The sequence below is a fragment of the Ambystoma mexicanum genome, chromosome 13 (genome assembly GCF_040938575.1).
Source record: "Ambystoma mexicanum isolate Mex_15411 chromosome 13, UKY_AmexF1_1, whole genome shotgun sequence".
NCBI classification, from domain to species: domain Eukaryota; kingdom Metazoa; phylum Chordata; class Amphibia; order Caudata; family Ambystomatidae; genus Ambystoma; species Ambystoma mexicanum.
Window position 1 is genome coordinate 388,156,176 of NC_090938.1, and position 27,609 is coordinate 388,183,784.

Genomic DNA, 27,609 nt, shown 5'->3' on the forward strand with positions numbered 1-27,609 from the left:
ACCTCTTTGCACTTTTCTTTTGAAAGGACGGTCTTTAATTCTGGATAGCCTGTATGCACTTTAACATATATAGACTTTGTAATAATTGAATGTATGGGGCCACTTCTCCAGAACTCTGCCTGTATGAACTCTCACTCTTTAATTAAACAATTTAGCAAATATTGCTCTGGAGTAGCTCCTGGATTTTTTCCTCAAAGTGTTTTTTCACCATAAAATAAAACATGACATTTTCTGACCCCACAGTTATTTCACCCAGTTTTCAATTAACATTCCCATGTTTGGGCTCTCCTGCCCTTCGGCATGTCCACTATTCTCAGGTTACATCTACTAGACTTTCCTTCTGTGTCTTCAGCTCTGTCTTTTATTGACAGACGATTGTAATTTCGGGGTGTTTACTGCATCCTCAAAGTCAGATTCTAGTCCTACCCTTTTCTATAAGTTTAGAATGAACATTCTTTAAGTAATTTCTGTATTCGCTTCACCTACTTTAGTAGACTTTGATTGCCTTCAGTATGTTACTGTCATTAACTACTTCTTGAAAGTACTAATATATGGGGCCAGTCTCCTTCTTGGTCCCCTGCAATGCCCTCTTCCTCTTCGTTTGGTTATATAAACATATTTCATTTGGATTGCTTTGTCCCTTGCATGAGTTGGATAGCGTTCCCCATCTTGGCGCTATTTGTTGTATCATTTGAGCTCTTATAATCTCATTCCTTTTCCTGAAGCACTCGATAGGACAATACCTCAGGGAATTGGGAAAAAAACAAATCACAAGGTAGGTCCTTATCATTTATTCTTGAGTCTACTACAGGGGAGTCACTGTCAGTGGAGCGCCCCTGTAAACACCCCCGTCTCAATCCCTGTAGGGGACAAGTGCTTTTCCAGGTGGGCTTGGTGCTGCTACCTATTCGTCGCAATCATAACACAGGGCATGGAGTGAAAGAGGTTGGGCTTGCTTTCTCTGGTCTTTTTCAACCCTGTGCAGGTTTCTTCGGGAGCCCCATCACAGGCAAATGGTGACAGCACTAGCCAATCGTTTGCTAGCCCACTTAGTTCCCCCCATGCACACTGGACTGGAGAGTGCAATGCACTTCCTCTTAGAAGTTGCTCAATCACCTCAGAGACCCCACAAGCCCCCTCACATCGTGCGCTACATGCTCCGGCTGGGTTCTTCCCCAAACCCTTCTCTAGCTCTGCATCCTGCCAAGGCCTCGGTCAAGATCTCGGTCTACCTCTGGATGTCAGTAACACTTTGGAGTGGGCTTGCAACATCCACTCACAAGAGTACTGCGACATCCTCCAGGCACTCGGAGGAGGGTAGGGTCACCTTAAGAGCCAGTCAATCACTCCAACACCAGAAGATGTCAGGATGCTTGGCATCCCCTGCGCTGTTCGCCCACTCAACAGGAAAGGAGAAAAAGGCACTTCTCGTCATCTTCTCGGTATTTGGGAAGACCTGTGAACCACTGCTCTCCATTCAGAGTGCTGGTATCTCAGATGCACAGCTTTACGGCATGCAATGGAAGGTGGAAAGCAGAGAATCGAGGCGGGGTCCCAGATCATGGGCATCTATGTTGCTCTTTGTCACTTAACCCAGGAACCAGAACCACTTTCAGGGCACCATGCGATTCCATTTGAATTCCATTGTTTCCTTTGGGTGCAGTCCAAAAATGTAGGATACATTTGTTCAGAGCAAGTCAGATCCTGTTTTTTCCATCTGCACGCTTTTGCTTCTAGCCAAGTTTGCCATAGTCCGCATTTTACTGACTTCCCTTTCTGTATACCACTTTGCAGATCATTGCTCTCCTATTCTGTGCCATTTTCTTCCATTTCCATCCCATTAAGGAAGTGCCTTGTATGATTATTAAGAGAAGGCAGTGCAGCTGGCCCTATTTTACAGGACCCAAGAGTAGGCGTCCACTGAGTCACATTCTGCTTGATGCAGTTCTTTCTCTCCCATCTGAACCACTCTATCATCGCCCCCTTTTACCTCCAATTCCCGTGATTTGGGCACCACACGCTTCATCTTTGTTGCCATTCTTGCTTAATGTCTACTTTCAGCCATTGGACAAGTCTATCTGTTTCTTTGGGTTGAGGGTTTACTTTTGAGCTGGTGAAACTCAAACCCTCCTCCAGCTGGATGGTAGAGGACCACCAGTGGTTGACTTCAAGGAGTGCCTGGTCACCGTTGCTGGATGCAGGTACACAGATCGAGCTGAACTCTGAAGGGACAGAGGTCTGGCTAATAAGTAGCTCGGATGAGCTGTGGAGTACTACCTTCTGACCCAGAAGCATGGGTGCATTTACTCCTGGGTTTGAATTAAAACAAAATGTGACTCACAATTGATGAAACCTTGCCTTTGGCTCCCGAGGTTAATATCATAGTAAGCGCCCGATTCCATCACCTGATGCTTCCCTTCTTGCCCAGAGTACTCGTATATCAACTGTCACTGCTATCATCTCGGCCCATCTGGACTACAGCAACGCCCCCTGTTTAGCTTGCCCAGACTACCTGGTAAGGTGATTGAGGGTGGTTCAGAAGCTAGAGGCTATGTTATTTACAAGTACCACTTTTTTGATCATTTCACTCTAGTACTTTGCCAACTTCACTGGCTTCCTGATTCATACTCTGTTACGGTTCAATGTCCTTTTCTGGCCCCTTGGGCTCCTAGGATAGGAACATCACCTTTATAAAAACTAAACTTCAGCAGTATTGAGATCTCCCTCCTCCACCTTCTCTGGGAGTGTTTTCATACCTAGTCTCCTCCTGAGAGCCCTCTGTAAGACCTTTCTCTCAACTACCTTTCTCTCAACTACCCTTCTTCAGTGAGGCTTTTCATCCCATCTCTTCTCTATTGTTATGCCTCTTTTCTCCTCACTTATTCTACACCTTAAGTGGGATCTCACGCCTCCCCTTCCTATCAGTAAGCCCCCCTCATTTCCCCCAAACCTCATCACCAGGCACTGGGCTCTTACGTGGTGAATCCCAGGATAACCAAGTTCTTCCAGATGTTTCCACAGTTGAGGAGCGTGGTGATGGACGGCTGGCCAGAGATGGGGGACTGTAGCGTGTTCTCCAGCTCTGCAAAAAACACAAAACATTCTATTTGTTATATGTTGCAGTTATTCAATCGATGCTGCCATGCATACATTTGTTATCTGTTCATTTTCATTGTGTTAATATTCATAGCTTGTTAGCCTGTCTGCCGCTTAGCAGCAGGCAGGCATCTGTCGGACACCACATTTCTACTTCTACTGAATGATGAGTCCATCAGAGAAGCAATAGAGTAAGTAAACTGCTTAAGAATAACATGGGTTGAGGTAAGAAGAGGGGAATACAAGTGCACTACTATGGTCACCTGAAGGGTAGGGGCTTAATATGGGAAAATGGCCACCCTGTCTATGTTCTCCCGATTTTTATTGCTCCAATTAATAGTAGCTAGTACACTGAAGTTTCTCTCTCTAGGTTGAGATGGGGAGAGACTATCGGAAATGTGTTCCACTAAATCAGGAATACTGCATTGTAACAAGTCTCCCATACCAGACTTTTAGCATAGTCTTTATTTCAGATTAAAACAACTCATCCATAAAAGCATGATACACAAATACAATCACAAATAACAGTCCGTAATACAAATCTATATGCAGCAGTCGGAGGAGAGAAAATGCGGACCTCACTGACCTGGCCACATCTAACTGTGGGCAGAATAATATACATTCTTTTTTAAAAAAATGTTTATTGTATTTTAATCGTTAAGATTTTTACAATCAGAAAAGTAGCTTAGTTTCGTAAAAGAAGCAGAAGTTCGAAAATAAAAAACAATTTGAGTAGAGTGCCATCGATCAATGTGTCATTAAAGACATTTGCCCAGTCTCTTAATCTGTTTGTACAGGGAAGGATTTTTTAATGTCTTGTAGGATGTTGTAAATTGCCAACGTCCAGGTGGTTTTTTCTCTCGTCATCAATCTTGACCAGCAAAGATCTTCATCCTGCAGCGCTAAGTCTGAAAATAGGCGCTTCAGGTAGAGTGATCTTGTCTTTACGGTAGCAGGGCAAGACAACAGTAAGTGGCGAATAGACTCGACGACTCCAATGGAACCACAAAATCTACAACCGATGTTGCGAGCCCCCGTATAAAAAGGATTTAATTGGTGGGCAAAAGATTTAGTCTTGCTCTCAAAAACAAATTTCGGGCTTTTTTTGATGGGAATAGTTTGACGAATGGTTGTATCTCGTTCAGTTCTTTAGGGTTCCAAGGCAGACGAGATGTCAGTTTATTTACCAGAGCTTTCTCCCCAGGCCTGATCCAGTCGAGCTCTTTGAACTTTTTCAAGACCTTCGCAGGGTTATTCTTAAGAGTCTCCTCTTCCAAGGCCACCTCGTGGAGAATTTCTTGGTTTCTCTGAGCCCATCTAAGTAGCATCTTGCAGCCAGTGTCTTGTTTCTTGTGCAATCAAATTGTAAACAAAGGTTTTTCCACAAGCAGAAATTTGCGGTAGGGCGGTAGGGCATCAGAGAGTTACAGCTCACTGAGGCCGACAGTGAAAGTAAGCTAAGTTCCTTTGTAATGCAGGCCATCGAAACACTGTTGGGAAGGCCCAAGATTTTTCTCCAGAAATTTGCCCCCAATGTAAGCCAAAAGGCTGATGGAATGTTTGGCATCGCCTCGGCTCCGTAGGTTAGTGTAGGGACGACCTTCGCTATATAAAACTGAATCACAGGGATCAAGGAAAAACTGCCACATTTCCTGTCTATGGCAAGCCCTTGTGCCGTCAGTTTTCCTGTTTTGACCTTCAAGAAGTTCTGCATTCCTGTCTCATGTTTTGTGTTGTCCAGGATCACCCCCAAGTATTTAAACTCAACCACTTTCTCGATCATTTTCCCTTCTAGGGCTAGGTTTACTTTTTCCTTGGTTTTCCTGCCCTTGGACACAATCACCAGTTTGGTTTTGGCTTTGTTGATCTCTAGATTGTTTCTTTTCATGTATGCCTGAAGGTTGTTCAGTTGGAGTTTAAGCCCTATCGGCGTGTGGTGGAGAAGTGTCACGTCATCTGCGTACAGGAGTCTGGATATTTGTGTTTTACCCATTTTAGGAGGGAAACTTAGGAAGTCGGTTTCTGGGTCTTTTATGTCCCCTATCATGGAATTCAGAGACTACCCAGGCTTCACTATCTATCATTCTAAGTCCATAATGTTCCTGCTCAAAGATTCCACGATATATGATATGGCATTTGTAACGCGCCTATACACAAGTGTATGAAGGCGCAATGAGGCGGGGGTGGAACAATGGGAGACAGACAACGATCCTAGTAGGCCAGGTGTCATTCAGATCGCGCAAGTGCATGGTAGGAAGGGAAGGGAAAGTGCAAGGGGGAAGGGGGAGGGGAAAGTGCAGTACAGGGTAATTAGCATACAGGATAAATAACAAGGGCCAGCTGATGGCAAGTGCGAGGTAAGTGCATACAAGTGCTGGGAAGGGGGGCTGTAGGGATGCAGACACAGTCCTGCAGTGCAGGGGTGGCCAGGGAGGCAGTGCAGGGGAGAGTGGCTGGACGAGGCCCGAGAACGGTGGGTGGCCCAGTTGCAGATTCAGTGCAGTTTCAGTCATTTTAGCAGGGGAGAGGGGGAAAGAAAGCAGAGGCAAAGAGGAAGGTTTTGAGGTGCTTCCGGAACCGGAGATGGTTCTCCTCAAGTTTCAGGGAGGCAGGAAGGCTGTTCCAGAGGGAGGCCCCTGCAGCGGAGAGAGATCTGCCCCCAACTCGTTGTTTGGAGAAGCGGCTGACCCTGATGGAGTTGGAGGCGGATGAGCGAAGAGCTCGAGAAGGAAGATATCTAGGAAGAGAGAGTTGAAGGTATTTTGGCCCAAGGCCCCAGAAGGCCTTGTGGACAATACAGACGGTTTTGAATTTGATCCTCGCAGTCACTGGGAGCCAGTGTAGTGATTTCAGTCCTGGAGAGATACGGTCCCTGAGCTTGAGGCCAAGGACAAGTCTCGCAGTCCTGTTCTGGATGAGTTGCAAAGGGCGGAGAGTAGAGGAAGGCAGATTTAGATAGAGGCTGTTACAGTAGACCAGCTTTGAGACCACGATAAGGCTGCAGGGGGAGTTCCGACTGAAATGGGCGCCAGACAAGATCAAATACCTGGGATTCAGTTATGCAGGGACACACTGTCGCTTCTTTTTTAGAACTACACATCACACAAGACCTATGTAAATACGAAAATCAATAAATGGATAAACATACCATAATCATTTGTGGGCAAAGTAGCGTTGGTTAAAAGTATCCTCCTTCCGAAACTGTTGTACTTAATAATGAACGTTTTTCTTCACCAGGGTTCACAGACCCCCATCGCAATTCCTTTGGCACGTAGGAGCAGTATAGAAAAAATGGACACAGCTGGCACAACCATACGAGATCGGTGGACTTTCAGGTCCCCACTTTGAATAGTATTGGCTAGCCGCTCAGGCCCAGTTTGCGTCTTATTGGTATGGTAAAGACAACACACCCACCTCATCTTAGACTGGAATGACTGGCGGCAGATAAAATCAACATGAAAATGCTACTACTTGACAATACATACACAGACGACTGCCCCTATGACTCAGTCCAATCGACACAGAGTATGGCGATCCATATTGACTAAAACAGGGGGGATTCAGTCATATTATAAGTGGCTACCGCTGTGGAGGTTCCTGAACCTACCCCCTATTTGGGACACTACTCTCTGCACACACTGGGAAAAACTGGGCTACCGGGCGTTGGGAGATTTATTCCCAGATGGGAGGTTTATTACCTTAGAAACCTGGAATGCTGGTCATATGAGCACTGCAATTGACCTTTTGCATTTGTATAGGCTGAGGGCCGCAGCCTCTAACTGATGGGAATGCTTCCCACTGGAACTCCCAGAAATGACCTTGTATTCACATATAACTCCTAAGGTAGCCGTAGACTTCTCTCGTCATTGTATAAAATGATACTGGGTAAAGTGGGGGTTCAGAAATCAAATGCAAGGGAACAGTGGGTGGAGGACCTGGGCCTGGAGAGCTCAGAGGAACAGTGGGGAAAGAAGTGTTCTCTGACGAAGAAAGTGTCGAACACAAGGTTCAAGCTCATACACTTCAAAATATTAAATAGACTACACTATACACCTGACAAATTGCAGAAGATACATCCAGATAACAATGGTAAATGTCCTAGGTGTGTGGAGGAGGAGGAGGCGGGTCACCTAAATAGGTTGCTGTCTTGTGTTAAGTTTCATGATATTTGGGGATATGTGTTTCATACGCTGACTTTTAAGTAGTGGGTCGCCCATTGGAGAGGTCCCCCATGAGCGCGATGGTTGGTATCTGGAAAGGGATACCGAAAAGAAGACTAAGATCCTTCCTACATATGGGATGCCTCATCGTTAAGCAGCGTGTTCTACGGAAATGGAAGGCCCACAACCCCCACTTAGGCGAGAATGGTTAAGAGAATGGACATGAGCTGAAGACTGAAGAGCTATTTATTAGCACACTACCAGACCTAGGGACATTTGGTGTGAATTTAGAATGTACCTGTCTCAGGTTCAGTCGACTGAGGTCACAGAGGCATAATTGCTGAACTGTATAAATATGCCATATATGTTAAGTCTTCCACCCAAACAGATGCTGAAGTACGAAGTCAGATACCAAATTGCCAAACTGTCGCATTATGATGTGTTCTGCGTTTTCTATTACAAGTATTTCCTTTGTTTGTCCTCGTCTGCCAAGCAACAAAATAAATATATTTAAAAAGAAAAAAAAGATTTAGTCTTGGGGAGCGTTTCATGAAGGCCTGGTTAAGGAGAGCCATGTTCCATCTAGAGAAGCTCCTCATGTGCGAGTGATTTCCCCGAGAGGGGGTGGGCGATAGCCCAGAACGCACTTGTGTGCAAACTAAGTCCGTGAGGGTGCCCATGCAAAAAGCCAGGTTTTGAGGGCCTTGCTGAAGGTGATGGTTAATGGGAGGAAGTTCCAGATGGTGGATGTTTGGACTGAGAAGGAGGAGCCAACCATGCAGGTTGATTATGTCACTGGAATGACGAGAAGAAGTGCAGAGTCTGATCTGAGATTTCTAGTAGGCCTGCAGCGTGTACATTTATGATGCAGGTATTCCAGTCTTTTGTTGTGAAGAGCTTGATGGGTGTTGCACATCGCCTTGAAGGTGGATCGCCGCCTGATCGGAAGCCTGTGAAGGACTCGGAGGGCAAGGGCGATGGCTTCTCTTGGACCTAGGGCTAGGAGGAGCCATGTGGCTGTGTTTTGTACTCTGAGTTTTCTTATCTGTTGGAATTTCAGAAATGTGATTGTTAGCATATGCCACACTTGGATGGAATTCTCAAGCCTAGCCTGCGCCAAATCTAGACGGAAATATGATTGTTGGCATATGCCACACTTACATGGAATTCTCAAGCTTAGCCCGCGTCGCATCTAGATAGAAATATGATGGTTAGCATATGCCACACTTAGATGAAATTTCTCAAGTTTAGCCTGCGCCAAATCTAGACAGAAATGTGACTGTTAGCATATACCACACTTAGATGGAATTTCAGAAATGTGATTCTTAGCATATGCCACACTTAGATGAATTCTCAAGTTTAACCCACGCCAAATCTAGACAGAAATGTGATTGTTAGCATATGCCACACTTATATGGAATTTCTCAAGTTTAGTCTGCGCCAAATCTAGACAGAAATGTGATTGTTAGCATATGCCACACTTAGATGGAATTCTCAAGCATAGTTTGCACCAAATCTAAGCAGAAATGTGATTGTTGGCATGTGCCACACTTAGACGGAATTCTCAAGCTTAGCCCGCGTTGCATCTTGATAGAAATATGATTGTTAGCAAATACCACACCTAGATGGAATCTCAGAAATGCGATTGTTAGCATATGTGATTCTTAGCATGCACCACACTTAGAATTATGAACCTAGCTTGCGCGGCATCTAGATAGAAATGTGACTGTTAGCATGTACCGGACCTAGATGGAATCCCACAATTGCAAGGACAGCAATGCCACTTAACTGACCAACTAACAATTCCATCCCTCTGCATACATCTCTGAAACTATAACCAAACACAACCACAAGCACAAGCCTTAAACGCAACAATCCGCACAAACTTTACAACAATGCAACAACAAAACAAACCACACATAGACTTGCACAACAGCACACACGACTACGGACCATAAAACACCCCAAGCCCAGCCGACGGACCCACCGGGCTGAGGCTGCCAACAGCACATCACTGCTCTCTTGCACTTTTCCAGCTTATTCCCACTAACCCAAACCCTCTCCTCCCCTTTTTCAGAGCCGCGAGAGCGCCAGGGGACCACTTCGGTGGTGATAGTGCACGGTAAAAATGTCCTTTAACATTAACATCTGTGATGCAGGGGCCCCTAGAAATAGGGTGTTAGCATAGTCTAGACATGAAAGGATGATGGCCACGATCACAGACTCTGTGTGGCAAGGTCAGCATATTGGGAATACAAGATTATACTGAAAAATTCGATGACATCAGTAAGCTAACCAAAAGTAAAAGTGTGCATTTGTAATTAATACATTGTGCTTTCTTCTAAGCTAGGCAGTCATGGTTGTGTGCTTTGCTAGAAGATGAGCTTGAAGCCATCGAAGGGTGTATTTGGTTAAAATAATATAATTGGACTTTCAAGCAGGCCTTACAAGTCAGCAACATCAAAGGAGCATTATCACTAATGCTCTACTTAACATTTCACCTGTGAATGCGGTCTTTGTATTTGTATAAAACTGTATTTGAATTGTTCAACACAATTCACTAAAGTACAAGAAACAATATAAGTGAACAGATTAGAAAAAAGTATGTAAAAAATATTCATGGCATAAAAAAGTCTCAAGAACCATATGTACATCATAACAGAACAGTCAGCTCAGTAGGTACGGAATCCAATTGCCATTCATGTATAGGTGTTTCACAGAAAAGACGACCTACAGTTCATTGCCTAAAATCAAAAAATTATAAGCCGGAAGACACAGCCTGACATTGAAACATCTCAGTATTAGGCACAAATCTTATCATATTTTGGACAGAGGAATAAATGAATACTCGTCTGCATCTAGTTAGGGCAAAAAGGGCAACATCTGTTTGTCAGTCGATCCTGGTGGCCACCCAGGTGTTTAGTGGCAATAGATTAAATTGGAGCCTGGTCATTGCCCAATATTCAAACAGATGCATTTTAAAACATAGGTAGTGTTTTATACCTACCTGTGTGCGAAATAGATTGTTTACCTAAAATCTTAACATCTTGAGCCATGCTATCCTCCCTGATTCCCCTAATGGTGATGCCCAACTTGGCAATTAGCCATTTTATTTGCACCTTTGAGTACTCCAAGTCACTGGACCACAAATTGGAGGCTTCTAAAATATCCCACCACCTTTCACTACATTCTCCTCCACGCGGCATCTTCAGACCTATCAGCTACCACATTCACATTAACTGAGCTGCAACACATTTCACCTCTTTAGTTTTGTAACACCTCTCCACACCATTTGCTAACCCAGAGCTCTGCAAATTCTACAAGACCTTGGACCCGCACCATGGGAAAGCACAGGCCCAAGCATGATCAACAAATCCAGGACTCTAGTGCCACTCAGGATTTGGATACTTTGGGTCTACACACCTCAACACCACAGATTTCACATCTGCTTCTCCCTCTATCCCACTAAACCCCCCACCACTTTTCTTACTGGGCAATGCGAAGTATGGTCAGAATAAAGGCGGAAGGTCACTATATAGGTTCACTTCACATTATACTACTGTCACCATCCCGGGAGGATAGCTCAGCGGCAGCGTGCGCGTCTTGGAAACAAGACGACACGAAGCAACAACAGGTTCGATCCCCGGGTCCGCACTTAAAAACCTCTGGGTGTTTAAGCGCGTTAGAAATACGCAACTAAGACAAAAAAAACAATTACGCAACTAAGAAAAAACAAACAATCCCTGTAACAGCGCCTCGATGCCTGCGGGCTGTGTGAGCGCTTTATAAATGTTAAATAAATAAATCCCCCTCCTTACTGTCACCAACCCATTCCTTACTCTCTTCAACCACCTTCTCACTCTATGGTCCGTTACTTCAATCTCCTTCCTCCCATCAACCTCCTCCATGTACTCTGCATGTTCCTCAATCTGCTTCAAACTCCTCTCTAGTGCCTTCTAAAAAACCCCCATGCCGCTAGAATGAGATGTGGACTTGTATAGTGCTGTGCTCCCTTCCGCTGGCCTGTGTCATTTGAGAGGATCTGCAGCTGTGCCCTGGAATGCCGAGGGGCTGGAATTGGCTACCTAGACTCACCTGAGCCTGTTCTAGTGTGCTGGTAACCACAACCCAAGAGCTGTACTGCTTGCCTGATGATTCAGTGTGTGGGATAGAGGCCAGTAAATTGAAAAAGGTGTCTCCCTCACCTGTGTGTGAAAGAAAAGCTATGTGCATTTAAACATCAACTGTGCCACAGCCAGTATGATCGCCTTATCAAGAGGGGATGGGAACCCATCTAAGCCAGGGGTGAGAGGCTTACTAGGGAGTAATTCAGAGCTAGTCCTACAACTGAGGTTGTCGGTAGCAGTTGAAAGGGTCCCCAATTCCTGTCTCCCCTCCCACTAAGTGTCAGTTTATTTGCAGTACCGAATTGCATCACTCCATATCTGTGACCCAAAATGTTGGCCGAGTTGTGTTCTTTTAATTCCAGAAAGCTAATGAAGCAAGGTCAACAACCATGAGGAAGAGATGCTTTAGCGTCCCATGTAGAGAGTTGTGAATACATCAGCAGAAACCCTCTAGAGAGACACGGCTTCTGCAGACACAAACATACACAAGCGCTATCCTGGGAGCTCCGCAGTAAAGAGACGAACAGAGACCAGAGCCAGAGCTCCTGCCCAGAGTCCTAAGCTTTGCACTGCATGCCAGCCGCGAGTAGCCAGAGACCAATGTGAGGCCCCGAGATAACCAGAGACTTAACCAGGAGACACAACTCCCAAATGGAACTGCACTTACCTTAGTGAGGCTAAGAAAAATGTCTTTGGCTGGAACACCTCCCGACTGTAGGAAGACTGTGCACAATTCAATAGGGGCCGACCACCAATCATAGGATAGGGAGGGGATAAGAAATCCCCCAGGAAACAGGAAAGCATGAGTTGTTCGGGTGAAATGATATGAGGTGGAAGACCAAGAGACCAGCAGGAGGAAGAACAGCAGAGAAGATTGTGGAGGCTCTTTGCAGATAAGGTGAGATATTGGCCAGTGAGTGCAAGTGGTACTGCAGTGTGGATGTGCGCAATAGTAGGGCAGATGTGGTCAGTTGAGTTAATGCAAGGGGTATCCGTGAAGTAGATGATACAGGGTGAAAACAGGGTATTTTTTGTGCGAAATAGATTGTTTACCTAAAATCTTAACATCTTGAGCCATGCCATCCTCCATGATTCCCCTAATGGTGATGCCCAACTTGGCAATTGGCCATTTTATTTGCACCTTTTAGTACTCAAAGTCACTGGATCACAAATTGGAGGCTTGAACAGCTGCCAAACAATTTATATGTCTGCACCAGGGGATATTCTTTGCATGACAGTGTGGCAGAATGAAATCTAAGTGGTCTACTTTAGATAACTTGCTAGCAGAGCAAATTCAAACATGCACCAGCAAGATGATTTCCAATTTACAGGCCTGTTCTTGTATCACAGGCCTGTGCATATCATTAAAATTCTGTTTCTAATGGACAGTGGTCTTGGGTGTAGTTGCATCATTCTGTTATATATTGACCAAGCCCAGGATAGGTACTGTACCAGATTAATATGTTTGCCAGATTGTTCATATATCTGCACATGATAAAATCATCCTTTATTGTACGGATACCCAAAGTCCTCCCAGCCGGAAATAGCCAAGCTCTCCTCGAATTCTTTCAACACAGGGCCAAAAAGGGAGTGTACCAATTCCACCTCTCCTTGGATTCTTTGAACACAGGGCCAAAAAGGGGAGTGTACCAATTCCACCACTTTAGCAAAGCAACTTCTACAAGCACCAATTAGATCTTCTTTCCAACGTGCACAAAATGCCCCAGCAGGAGGATACCAAGTATCAATTTATCAAACAATTGCTCACGCGGAAGAGTAATAAGATCCTATACGGCTCAGACCCAGGTAATCCTTGAGCATAACATACACATAAACGGACTGCCTAGGGGGCTGCTTACAGATCATTTGCCTCATTTGGTTCAAGGCCATCTATCTACAATGCCTTTCACTGCTCCACCAGAGCACACACTACTTATAATCAGTTAATTCCAAACCTCTGTCAGATTGACATCAGATGTTAAGTGCCTTGCTCAATTCATCCAACAGAGAGATTCAATACATCTTCCAAAGCCTTTTGATACTCTAGGAGATCAGGGGTTTTCTGTAATTTTGCACCAAAAAAAAATTTTTGGGTTGGACAACATGGCAAATTATTGGTGCCCCAACTCTAGTTTGACTGTATCCGTTGATGCACATATGAGAGACCCAAAGGTCGTTACTTTTTAATGCCAGCAATAATTACAAAGCCCTGTAAAGACCAGCTGAAACAGCTTGGATTCTACAGATTTAAATGCTGGGTTAACCGTACGGCAACCACACAATTTAGAAAATCCATGTAATTGCGCCCCCCTGCCCGGCTCTTTGAAACATACAGTCAGTGTTGCGAAATGGAATTGAGAACTTCCCACCAGGTTGAAAGGTTGGGCATAGAACATTATCCTGCAAGAAACCAGAGCTTGTACACGTATCATATGAGATGGGTAAATTACCCGCTGTATTACAGCTGTATAATACTCCACCTCATCTACAGGCATCAGTCCGTCAACACATCAATTGCAGACAGCCTGTTTGACACAATCACTAACCTCTCATTTGCCCGACAACACCTAACCATACTGTGAGACTTCAACATCTGGATAGAAAAGAAGGGCTGCCCAGCCACAACAATCACTCAGCAAACCTTGGCATATTACACCTCAAACATCTATTTAAAGGTCCCACACACAAAGCTGGACGCATCTTCAACAGTACCTTTGCAATGAGACCTTCACGGCCATCTCCTACCCTGCACGCTTATCCTGGGGAGGCCACCTCTCAATTCTGTTTAGCATCTTTTCTGAAGCACCACCATTTACTACAAAATCTACCAATCTGCCCCCAACCCTAAACAGACCATGGAAACAGATTGGCATGATAAAAACTCAAAGCTAACATACACATGCAGATGACCGACAACCAGTCTCAGACAGACATTTAACAGCATAACTGACTGGCTTGACAGGATTGCACTAAAAAAAGAAAACTTTAAATTCTCACAAAAGAAACAAGTTGTAAAATGATTCCTCTGCAATCTTAATTTCATCCCAAAAAATCAGAAGGCTGCAGAAAATCTGGATAAAATCAAATCACATTCCAATCGATAAGCTAGCATACCATCTAGATCTTCGATTCAAGAGAGCAGAAATTATCAAAGCAGAAAAAGTGACTTTTACACATCAAATAGAATCAGCACAACAGGGCCAATAAAAGTTTTCAAAATCATCCACACATTCAAAAACCCTGCAGCATACAACACAGCATCAATACCATTGCAGGAACTTTGCAACTCTATTGCTACACACTTAAGTGAGACGATACTACACATTCAAGTCCACCTGCACAAAAAAGGAACAAATTCAACCACTCTAACTTGGCTAACAGCACCAAGAAATACGACTGCTACAATGCAAACTGCCTTTCTACCCAGGACTTCCTCCTCTGGGTCAACAGAAGCAATCTAGCAGGTTTGCCGCAAGAACCATACGCGATTGACTTTTACAAAGCAATAACTAAGCAACAACAACTAGCTCCAACATTCCAAGCCCTGCTCAGTGCCTCAATCAAGCAAAGGATCACCACAGACACCTTGAAAGTAGCATTCACCAAACTGCTACAAAAAAACCCAATAGCTAACCCAAATGCCCCGGCAAAGCACCGGCCAACATCTAATGCGCCTTTCTTTGCCAAACCTTTCGAAATAGTAGTTTACCAACAACTGCAATATTTTTTCAGAAAAAATAATCTCCTCCACACAAGTCAACGTACATATTCAGACCAACAAGAGGAAACAAATCTACTCTTTCCTCAATATAAGATATCCTGCTGAACATTTCTGCAGCCTTCAACACAATAATTCATCATATCCTAATAAAGAGACTGGAGGATATTGGAGTAAAAGAAGTTGCTCTATGCTAAATCACCTCATTCCTGACCAAAAGGGCAGAAATAACCCGAATGGCCCACTTTAGGTCACATCACAACAAGCAGACATGCCCCAAGTATCGATTCCAGTCACCCTAATGCTCTCCCAGGATGGTGTATAACTATTTAATTACCTGACAGCGCCCAGCACTTTTCCTTCCCCAATACATGTACCCATTCCCCACTCATGCTCCCCTCTCCTGCTCTCCCTCATTCTTAAATAAAATATCCCACCACCTTTCACTATATTCTCCTCCACATGGCATCTTCAGACCTATCAGCTACCACATTCACATTAACTGACCTGCAACACATTTCACCTCTTTAGTTCTGTAACACCTCTCCACACCATTGGCTAACCCAGAGCTCTGCAAATTCTACGAGACATTGGACCCGCACCATGGAAAAGCACAGGCCCAAGCATGATCACCAAATCCAGAAAACTAAAGTGCCACTCAGGATTTGGATACTTTGGGTCTACACTCCTCAACTCCACAGGTTTCACATCTGCGTCTCCCTCTCTCCCACTAAACCCCCTACCACTTTTCTTACTGGGCCATGCGAAGTATGGTCAGAATAAAGGCGGAAGGTCACTATATAAGTTCACTTCACATTATACTACTGTCACCATCCCCCTCCTTACTGTCACCAACCCATTCCTTACTCTCTTCAACCACCTTCTCACTCTATGGTCTGTTGCTTCAATCTCCTTCCTCCCATCAGCCTCCTCCATGTACTCTGCATGTTCCTCAATCTGCTTCAAACTCCTCTCTAGCGCCTTCTAAAAACCCCCATGCCACTAGAATGAGATGTGGACTTGTATAGTCCTGTGCTCCCTTCCGCTGGCCTGGGTCATTTGTGAGAATCTGCAGCTGTGGCCTGGAATGCTGAGGGGTTGGAATTGGCTACCTAGACTCACCTGAGCCTGCTCTAGTGTGCTGGTAACCACAACCTAAGAGCTGTACTGCTTGCCTGATGATTCAGTGTGTGGGATAGAGGCCAGTAAATTGAAAAAGGTGTCTCCCTCACCTGTGTGTGAAAGAAAAGCTATGTGCATTTAAACATCAACTGTGCCACAGCCAGTATGATCACCTTATCTAGAGGGGATGGGGACCCATCTAAGCCAGGGGTGAGAGGCTTACCAGGGAGTAATTCAGAGCTAGTCCTACAACTGAGGTTGACGGTAGCAGTTGAAAGGGTCCCCAATTCCTGTTTCCCCTCCCCCTAAGTGTCAATTTATTTGCAGTACCGAATTGCATCACTCCATATCTGTGACCCAAAATGTTGGCTGAGTTGTGTTCTTTTAATTCCAGAAAGCTAATGAACCAAGGTCAACAACCATGAGGAAAAGATGCTTTAGCGTCCCATGTAGAGAGTTGTGAATACATCAGCAGAAACCCTCTAGAGAGACACGGCTTCTGCAGACACAAACACACACAAGCGCTATCCTGGGAGCTCCGCAGGAAAGAGAAGAACAGAGACCAGAGCCAGAGCTCCTGCCCAGCATCCTAAGCTCTGCACTGCATGCCAGCCGCGAGTAGCCAGAGTCCAATGTGAGGCCCCGAGATAACCAGAGACTTAACCAGGAGACAACTCCCAAATGGAACTGCACTTACCTTAGCGAGGCTAAGAAAAACGTCTTTGGCTGGAACACCTCCCGACTGTGGGAAGACTGTGCCCAATTCAATAGGGGCCGAACACCAATCATAGGATAGGGAGGGGATAAGAAATCCCCCAGGAAACAGGAAAGCATGAGTTGTTCGGGTGAAATGATATGAGGTGGAAGACCAAGAGACCAGCAGGAGGAAGAACAGCATAGAAGATTGTGGAGGCTCTTTGCAGATAAGGTGAGATATTGGCCAGTGAGTGCAAGTGGTACTGCAGTGTGGATGTGCGCAATAGTAGGGCATATGTGGTCAGGTGAGTTAATACAAGGGGTATCCGTGAAGTAGATGATACGGAGTGAAAAGAGGGTATTTGAGTAGTGTTGTAGGTGGAATAGTAGTGTGGAAGAAGGAGTAGTATTGTGGAGGGAGGAGTAGTAGTGTGGAGGAAGGAGAAGTGTGGAGGACGAACTGGCTCTGGATTTCTCACTGGTAGGCCTCCCACTCCAGGGTCAGAGGGTTTCCCATCCCCTATTGACAAGGCAAGGTTGCTGGCCTTTCCACACCACATCACCTTTTCTTCTTACTCCTCTTCCTCCTCTCCCTGCTCATTAACAGAGTACTGGGACACCAAATGTACGTTTGACTGTTTGGCAATGCCCATGTTCTACTTTGAACGTGAACGAATATTGCTGAGAGGCCAACAACCATCTCAGGATGAAGGGATTTGTGTGCTTGTTCTGGTCTATTCAAACCTGTGCGGTCGAAGTTGAAACACCAATTTGAACTGTCAATGGACAAGGTAGTAGGGTAAACTGTACATGGCCTATTTTAGAGCTAAACACCCAAGTTAAACTATAAGGTAGTCCTTCACTCTCAAAAAGAGCTTGCAGGGGATTACATAAGGCTTCTCCTCTCCTGCCTGGATTTAGGATAACACTGTCCCAAGACCGATGGTGGAGGCTTTGGTTTACAAAACAAACTCTTTAGAGAGGTTTGGCATGGTTAACCCTGGATTTTAGGAGGTTAGGGGGTTTGCACAACGCCCCATTGAGCTGTTTAAATGCATCTTGGGCAATGTTGTCCCACTGGATGATATTGGGTTGGCTCCTTCCCAGTCTGTCAGTCAATGAACTTGCTTTCCCCGATAAATTCAGAATAAAGCTTCAATAGTATCCGACTATGCCCAAGAAAGCGCATATGTCTTCTTTTGTGATTGGCCTGGAGACTTTCTGGGCAGGTTTTATTTTGGCTCTTTGTGGTAGGATCTGTCTGTTTTCAACTTGAAACCCCAGATACTTGACACTGGACTGGGCAAAGTGACACTTTGTTGGATTGGCCGTTAGAGGGCTTTCTACAGTTTGTTACAGACAGCAGTGAGGTGCTTGAAATGATCCTTCCAGTTATGGTTATGGATGACGATATAATCCAGGTAGGCACCTGCAAAGAGCGGCAGGGACACAGGACTTGGTCCATCAGTCTTTGGAAGGTACTGGGAGATCCATGGATGACCAAAGGCGGGTCTGTGAGCTGAAACAACGCTTTGGGCATAGAAAAGGAGGGTCATGGGCTAAGCCTCTTCATCCATATGTACCTGCATGTAACATTTTGTCAGGTCTAGTTTGGAAATTAATCTTGCTGGGATCTCCATCAGCTCATCTTTCCTGGGCATAGGATAGGCATTGAATCGCACCTCAGTTAGGCATTGTAAATCAATACAAAATAGGCAGTTATTGCCAGGCTTTGGGATAGGACCAGGACGATGGGCAAGGACCATTCAATGCATGACCTCTCGATGACTCCAAGGTCCAACGTACCTTTCAATTCTGCATGGATTACTTGCTTCCTGTCTTCAGGTAACCTGTAGGGTTTGAGACAAATTACACTTCCAGAGGGTGTTTGTATCTTATGGACCACTTCCTGCATGTGTCCAGACTTTGAGGAGAATACAGCATAGCTCTCAATACATTTTGCCAACTCTTGATGTTTGGTCGTGGTCAGCCCCTCCGGCCTTGTCACTGCATGTACGTCCATTGGCAAAGGTGCATCCCTTGTGGTGTTGGCATAAAGCAGGAGCAGCTATGTATTGCTGATTTCCTTCCAGCTTTTAGTCTTTTAGGCTTGTTTATATGACACAGATGTGATTGTGTACTCCTGTCAGCTTGCTGGACCTTGTTGGTCAAAGGAGAGATAACTTTCTGGACTGCAAACAGAGCCCATGGGAAGAGGTCATCCCAATTCTTCCCTTCTTCAGAGACTAGCTTTCTAAGGATGCACTTTAGTGTTTGATTGAATCGCTCTACTGGGATGTTGTTCTGGGGATGCTATATGGGTGTCCGAAGGGTTCAGATGTTCACCAAGACCTTAATTTCATACATCAGTTGCAACATGAAGCTACCTCCCTGTTCTGCAGAATTTCAGTTTGAAAAACCACACTCATGAAGAAAGGTGTAAGGACCTTCAGGATGGCTTTGGTAATGTTGCTTCTTAAGTGAAATGCTTGAGGTTATCTTGTCGCACAGTTGACGATTACCAGAATGCATTTATTCCTATATTTTGATAGTCCCACTGGGCAGACTGCATCCATGCCAATACTGAAGATGGGGACCTCTGTGATTGGTTGAGCCTGGAGGGGTGCTCGAGGTGCGTCATCAGGAGTGGTCTTTTGACAGATGGGACACGTTCAACACTGTTTGGTTTTCAACATATACCCCTGGCCAGTAAATGTTGCTGAGCACAGTCTTAGGTTTTCTCCAGCCCAAGATGTCCCACCACCAAATTGGAGTGGGATTGTTCCAATACAGCCTTCCTGAACTGTTTAGGCACCAACCATTAATTGTAGTTGATGTAGCCCTCTCATGGATTAACATTGCCTCAGTATAGGAGTACCCCTCTATGAAATGCTATGTTTTTTCAGACTTCGACTCTCAGCTTCTGATATCAAGTTTGTTCAAGCCTGTTCTAGAAGTGAATCTGTTCTCTAGGCTTCTTCAAATTTGATATAAGCTGGTCCAGAGCAGGCCTTGTGTCTGGCGGCCTCCTTCCTGCGGTTCTGTCATTTCACCAACACCAGCCTCAGTTCTTTAAGTGGACTCCAGTATCTCCATCTCTTTGATCTCTGGGGTCACAATCTTCTCACATATGAGTTGTGCCATAGGTTGGCCAGATTTCACAATTCATGAGGTATTCCAGAGATTTAACAGGATGGCTTTAACCTCTCATCTAATCTCTGTCAATAACTCCTTCTCCTACCTCAAGGGAATACTTGTGGGCCAAGCCAGATTTAGGAGACACTCTTCCATATGTCCCCTCCAATATATCCAGGCATAAACCAGTCCGGACCATGGCTTGACCTCTGGGAGAGATGGTTTCTTCTACATCCCGATATAAACCACATCCTGCTACTCCCAGTGTCCCTCTCGCGGGGATTCAGGCAGTGTTTGTCTGTAACACTCCCCTCAGCATACTGGATGGCTGTCGATAAACCTCTTTTATCAGAGTCTATAGGATCCCAATTCTGACACTGTCACAAATGGGTTAAATACCACTTCAACAGCCAGAGATGGTTCTAGGGTTTTTATTTAAATTTTAGGCAGGCGTCTAGGGCAGTCTCGCTCTTCCTCATCTATTTGCACCAATACTACCCTAACCCAGGCTTCCCTACTCCCCAGGTTAGATTATACTGAATATTTCTCCATACTGTTTAAACTCTAACTTGCAGTGGAAAGGGGAACCTAAAGGTCAGTGCCTTATCTAACTTACCTTCCTCCAGGACTTCCTAACTCACCCTACACTATCCAGTGGTTAGTGCTAAAGAGGGTAGTACATTGTGCCTTTATGTCACTCTGCCCAATTTGCTCTGCTTCTGGTCATGTTCAGGTTGTCCCTCCTTCCTCTGATGTTCTCCTCTCACTACTCTTACCAGTTCTGCTCCCAACTGCATCCACCTTCACTCACTCTTACTTCCTGCGTCTTCCTCCTCTGTCCTTCCGATGCCTCTCATTGCTTCTAGGCCTCGCCTCCACCCTTTCATATTACTATCTCTCTCCTACTCCTTCCCCCACACTACTGCACCCTCTCACACACTACTAGCCCCCACCTTCTACTCAAACACCCTCCTTTCACTCACACACACTTTATAGTCAGTCCTTACACTTCCTCTCCTAAACACACTTGCCACTCGTTCAGCATACTCGCAACACAGTACCACTTGTACTCACCAACCATTGCATCACCTGCTAAAAAAGAAAACTCCCCCACAAACTCACAATCTTCTCCACCATCCTTCTTCCTGCTTGTCTCTTGGTCAGCCACCTCTTCTGACCTCACCCACCCAACCCACACCTTCCTGTTTACTGGGGGTTTCTTATCCCCTACCTCTCCTCTGATTGGTGGTCAGCCCCTAACCAATTGGGCCCTGGTTTCCCAATTAGAGAGGTGTTACAGACAAAGAAGCTATATATATTATTTTTATTCAAATGCATTAATTATAAACTTTTAGCACCATTACTACAAAAAGTACAGTACATAATCATAAATAGACCTACTAAAATATAAAGGTATTTACATTACATAATGTTCCAATCAACAATATTAAAAACTTAATAAATAATAACATTCTTATGCGTTTACTTTTCGACCACAAGATAATGCACACATACCACCCGACCAATAATATTTTACAATTCGAATAAGTGCATATTCTACATAGAGGGCACAATTTGAAATCATATTAGGATCAGTATGATTTACAATCTCCTTCCATATCATAAATGCTGCAGATGTCATAACAATTGATTCTGCCCCATAAAGGGTGGCACAGAATTGATCCTTAGTAATATTATCAATATTTGTAACAAAGCTTGTGTATCCCTTTTTGTAACGTCTTAGTAAAACCGGGCAGACTGTGAGCAAGTCTCAATACTATTTTGACACTTAAGGCATAAAACGGGGTCATTTTCACCTTTATTCCATTTGTTCATATATTCCCTAGTAGGAAGGATATTAAATCGTAAGTAAAGCGTAAAACGTTTAAGTTCAGGAGAAGAAAGTTTCAACAAATAGCCACATGGTTTGTTAATGTCAAAACTCTGATGGGAATATTCCAAATATATTTTCCTAGTATGTAGGACATCTACATTACAGGACTCATCCCATAATGTAACCTTCTTTTTTATTTTACTTTCGTAATTCAAGTCATTCTCCAATATATCATCATCCAAATCTAGGGCACTGATGATTGATGCAGCATTGCGTTTAATATCAATTATAAACTGATTATTTTCATGATCGTCCAGTTTAGCACCCAATAGTTTCAACATAGTATTGGAATTCAGATTTTTTTTTACATCTCTTTGCGTATAATAAAGCTCTCTGTACAAACCATAACAACCTAAGGAAGCTCTGTCTAAACTAAACTCAACAGGAACTGTTTGCAGTGTATTAATAACTGTACAATGGATTTTTGACTCAATATAGTTAAGCCAATTCCCCTGACCCTCAGAGAGAACCACAATGAGGAAGAGGATGCCCGGTATAATGGCAGCGTGATATATTACAAGTAAACCTTGTATGTTATATCCTCCCTTATGTATGATGTACTGTCTGGCCGCCAACCATTTATTTCATGTTTTACTCGATACATAATCACCATAGTATGATCTTGGAGGGTTAATGGAAATCAGAAAACCTAGGTACACGTACACTAACTTTTTCCAAAACCTGGCCATTGAGTTTCAAATCCTTCGTGGTATTACGCATCCCATTCTTACCCAAGCACATAGTTTTAGTTTTATTAATTTCCATTTTGTTATTATTAGCATATGTCATCATTGCATTCATAGAACGAGGGAGACCAATCTATATTTGGTCAAACAAAATAATGTCATCAGCATATGCTTACCATGATAAGGGGAAGCCGTTGATTTTAGGAGAAAAATTACGTATTTTCAAAAACTCTAGTGTCATATCCGCCGTATATAAATTATACAGCATAGGAGCAAGCCCACACCCCTGTTTAAGATCCCTAGTGGTTTCAAGGTATTTAGAGTGTGCTCCCTTCACATTTAATCGTATCGCAATAGATGTATGTGAATATAATTGTTGAATGAAATAAACTAGAGTCTTACCGATATCCATAGCAACCAGCTTTTTCTGAAGTTTGGGTCAAGAGACCAGGTCAGATGCCTTACTAAAATCTATATAGCAGCAATATAGTTTTAACCTGAGTTCTTGATTTGTTTGGGCAATAAGATACTGCAACACAGCTATATTAGTGATTGTATTATATCCTTTCCTGGCTCCCTTCTGAAGGAGACTCAATAGATTGTTTTCGTTAGCCCAACAGGTAAATTTTTTCACCATCATCGCTGTAAAGATCTTTTGACTACAATCATTGATAGCCAGCAGTCAGTAATTATTCAGATTTAGTCTATCTCCCTTTTTAAAAATAGGGACCAATACTGATCTACACCAGCTAACCTGCAAAATGCTGTACTCAAAATTTGTTTAAATATATTATTAATTGCCCAGAGCTGTGGATCGGCTTTAAGAACCACGTTCGGGATTCTATCGGGGCCTGGAGCTCAAGAGCTCTTTAACTTAGATATTATACCAATCAAACTATGCACATATATGTCCCAGTTAATTATATCCAAATCAGTCAGAAATTGGATACAATTTTCATCACTTGTTCTTTCTTCATAGTTCATGGTCGCAATATAATTACACCAATCAGACTCCATTATTGGATTCATTTCAATAGGAAGTAAGCTCACCTCATGTGCATTAAAGTGTGACCAAAACTTTCAAGAGTTATTGGCCATTGACCATTGGAATAATCGTACCCAGTTTATAGTGTTCATAGATCGTTTATGACACTACATCCAATTTCTGTACTCCGTATTTGCCCTTTAGTTATCGCTTTTTTCCCCAAACTGAAGTTTTTATTGCTCTTGATTTTACTGCTTATTTTACGATATAAGCTCTTACGTTTAGTGATAAAAGGATCAAATGCTATTTCTTTTCTACTATCATTTCTAGCTATCCTATCTTTATAGTTGATTTGTCTAGGCTTCATTTTATTTCTGATCATAATATCAAGAGCCCAATTAGCGTCTTTCAGAGCACTTGAAATATCGGAATTAGGATGTTTTAGCTGGTCATTTATATCTTAAATAGTCCTGTCAGTCGAAATCAGTCGATTACCTTTATTATTTATTTTGATATCAGTTTCCTGATGCATATTTAAAAGAATATAATTACAATGCTATTCCCAGCTCAAACTGGCATGGTCACTAAGAGTGTTAAACTCTGTCTTAATGGCTGTAGACTTCAAGGTTAAGGTCTGGGAACATGAAACATGATCTATATGAGATTTGTGTAAACCATTTGTCCAGGTTACCACTTTTTGGTCCTTATTAATAGTATTATAGTTCATCGTAACCAAGTCCAGAGTCATCATAAAACTGGGCCAAAGCATATTTGAAGCACTTCCATTAATAGTCACATTAATAAGGCTAGTGGTATTAAAATCGCCAACCATAATTATCAGGCCCTGCTGAGATCTTTCATGCCATTTGATGATCATCTCCTCATCTGTTTGGATTAATTTTGTAAAATTGCCTCCCTGTGGCTCACACACATTTATTATCAATATCTGTGTCCCTGTATTTTCTTTAATACTCAAAATGGCTGCAACAACATAGGGTGATAAGTTAGTAACACCATATTGGCACAAATCAAACATAAGTATCATCCCACTAGCCCTCCCTCTAACAGAAGGTAAAGCAGGCCTATGTATAATATGAAAACCATAAATAAATATAGAAAGCATCTATGCACCAAGTCGCCTGAAGGATAAAAACGCCCACCCAAAGGATGGATTCAGCCCCACCATGGTGGACCAGAAAAGAACTATACCCTTTGGTATTCCATGCAATTATATTAATCAGATTTTTTCTGGTCCACCATCAATTTGCTCTCAGTTTAATGCATTCCGGGGCCCATATATGGTTATCTTCACATTAATTCTGTTTATCTTCACTAATAAAAGAGTATAAAGCTTCTTTAGCCGAATTGAAAGCTGTAAATGTTGTGGCCGACTTATCTACTGACTGATTAGCCCCAGGTGTGTTTGCTTTATGGCATATATTCAATGCAAGGCCCAGTTCTGCAAGCTTAGCAACATTTGTCCTAAGTAGTGCCACCGCCAAGGATGAGGGAAGTTCAATCAAAGCCCAATTTGTCCAATTTCCAACTCTCAGTAGTTCAATACGAAGAATATCCACAGTGCCTATATGGCTCATGTTCGGTAAAAGTTTGAATGTCTTTGATAAATAAGCACGATTTAAAACTGGGCTTTTTTCCTGAGGATTTCGTTTCTGGCAATATTATCCAGCGGCTTAGTTCATCCTGAACCTTTTTAGACAAGTCCTTATTAGGCCTTATTCCACCATTAAGTTGCCATGAATTTAGTTGAGGGTTTTTTGGTGAGCTACCTAATGGAGGTTCCAAAGGATGATTGATAGGGCTTGTTTTTTTTGTCCAATAGCAGTAATCAGGGCTTAGACAGCAGCAGGCAGATTTTGAATTTGGCAAGCTAACCATAGAATTTAACACCTTGGCCGGCTCCATTAGTGCCGGCCTATTATTGTGGATCAGGCTTTGCGGACCTTCAAGTCGGGTTGTCCAACCGTCCCATCAGCCCATGTTTTTGTAATCAGCTTAGCTTTTCCACTCACCTGTCCTCCATTGTAGGAAGGCTCAAATAGTGATTTAGGCTCTGAAATTATGGCCATAGACCCACTTTCCTTAGATCGATTAGGAATAGCCAATTTTAACTTTTTTTGCTTCATGGTGACCGTTTTCATAGCGGTTTGCTTATTATTAGTGAGAGGTATGATAAATACTTCCACATAATCCCATTTTCCTTGATTAATCACCTCCTCAGAGGCACGTATATATGACTGGTTTTGTTATGGTATCCATGACTTCTGTTTTTGCTTCCATCCTTTTACTTTCAGTAGTTTTCCCAAGTTTATTTAAGACCTTAATTAATAACTGTTCCTTGGCAATATTAGTTGAGAAGAGAGGCAACACATCTATTTTTGCAACTAATCTGTCGAACTCATTCTTGGTGCAAGCTACATTATTTTTCAGAGCAAATTCCTCTTTAATGGTATCTGCATTCCCATCAGAAGACGTTGAAATCGATATATAGGGATCATCAGACATGGAAACCAATGCTGTGAGATCCGGTGGATACGATATTCATTTCAAGTCTTTGTGCATTGTCCACCGGGCAATTCACGGTCAGGGAGCCAAATTCCTACAGTCTAAATTTGTTCCATATATTCTGGATTGGGATCTCCGTTCTGCTACTTCTAACCGCCTTATTGTTCCTAGAGCTAACCGAGAAAGGCTTGGCGGCAGAGCGTTTTCCATTGCCGCGCCCAAACTGTCATGATCTCTGCTTCCAAAAGGTCAGGGTTTTCCCAACTCACTTGGAAGCAGATCCATAACCCAGGTTCCGAGTGCCAACCAGTCCCAATTGGGACCTTTTGGACCCAGTCCTGGCGCCAGTGGCACCAGGCTCATAAATATGCCCAGTCCCAGCGCTGGAAGCGCCGGGCTCATAATGCTTGGGTGGACTTACCTGCAGCAGACCATGCTGCTTACTTGCCTGCCAGTTGAGCCTCTGATCCTCTTCTGTTTGGAACTACTTTTCCTGTTGGGTGGGGCTGGAGCCACTCCCTAGATTCAGAACACTGGAACTCTTCTGGAAGGCAGGAACTCTTTTCTTACCAGGAACTCTTTTCTTACTTAGGCGTGGCTGTGGAAGGAGACACCTAAGCACTACAGGAGGCTATTTAAACCACACCCGGTGGATGAATCTTGCTTTGCGTTATTCTGCATCCTCTGCAGCAGAACGCTCATCGTGTCTTCTGCATCGGATCCTGGGCCTAAGGAAAAAGGCTTACCATCCTGAATCCAGTCTTCAGCAACACCTATAAAGACAAGAAAGAACAGGTTAGCATTCCGGCATCTGAAAGACAAAGGCTTACCTACTCTTCGTGCGCTCCGGAGGTCTTCACACTGCATTCCGGCATCTGAAAGACAAAAGCTTACCGACTCTTTGCACTCTTCGGAGGCCTTCGGCGCTGCATCCTGCATCTGAAAGACAAAACAAGGTGCGTTTAAAGACATTGGGGAACTTTAATACTCACGTGCCATTACTCCTTTCCACATCAACCCCAGTGGGTATTCCGGCACCCTGCAGCCGCTCCGAACTCGTACCTGCAAAATAAAAGACAGAGCGCATCGTGAAGCAGGCAACAAGCGCTTACTTACGTGCTTCCAGGCGCTTCTATTCATCATACGGACTCCATCTTCAACTCACTTCAGCCCGTCATCCGCCATCGCCGGAACCTGCAAAATAAGAGACATCATTGCTAAAGACTTTAAAGACAATAGAATTACTCGAAACTTACCGTTCGTGCAGTAAACGACGGACAGCAGTCCTCTGAAGTCAAGAGGCCTGCGCTACCGATCCAGTGAAGAAACTGATTACAGCACCCTGCCCCGAGGCAGATGGAGAGCTCGGCATTCACTTACCTAAGGTGAGAGCGTTAACCTTTGGGGGTCTACAGGAGAGCAAAAAGGGAAGAGATAGGGACACCCCCAATAACCCCAGTTCATTAA

The 27,609-nt window shown here is 43.8% G+C and overlaps 1 protein-coding gene across 1 annotated transcript in view; it reads right to left on the minus strand.

Moving 5' to 3' along the window:
- SLC22A17 (solute carrier family 22 member 17) overlaps positions 1-27,609 on the minus strand; it is a 291,227-nt gene that overhangs the window by 101,023 nt on the left and 162,595 nt on the right. Inside the window, exon 7 of the mRNA XM_069633948.1 lies at positions 2,977-3,082. Coding sequence (XP_069490049.1) covers positions 2,977-3,082 — 106 coding nt within the window. The remainder of the gene's footprint in view (positions 1-2,976; positions 3,083-27,609) is intronic.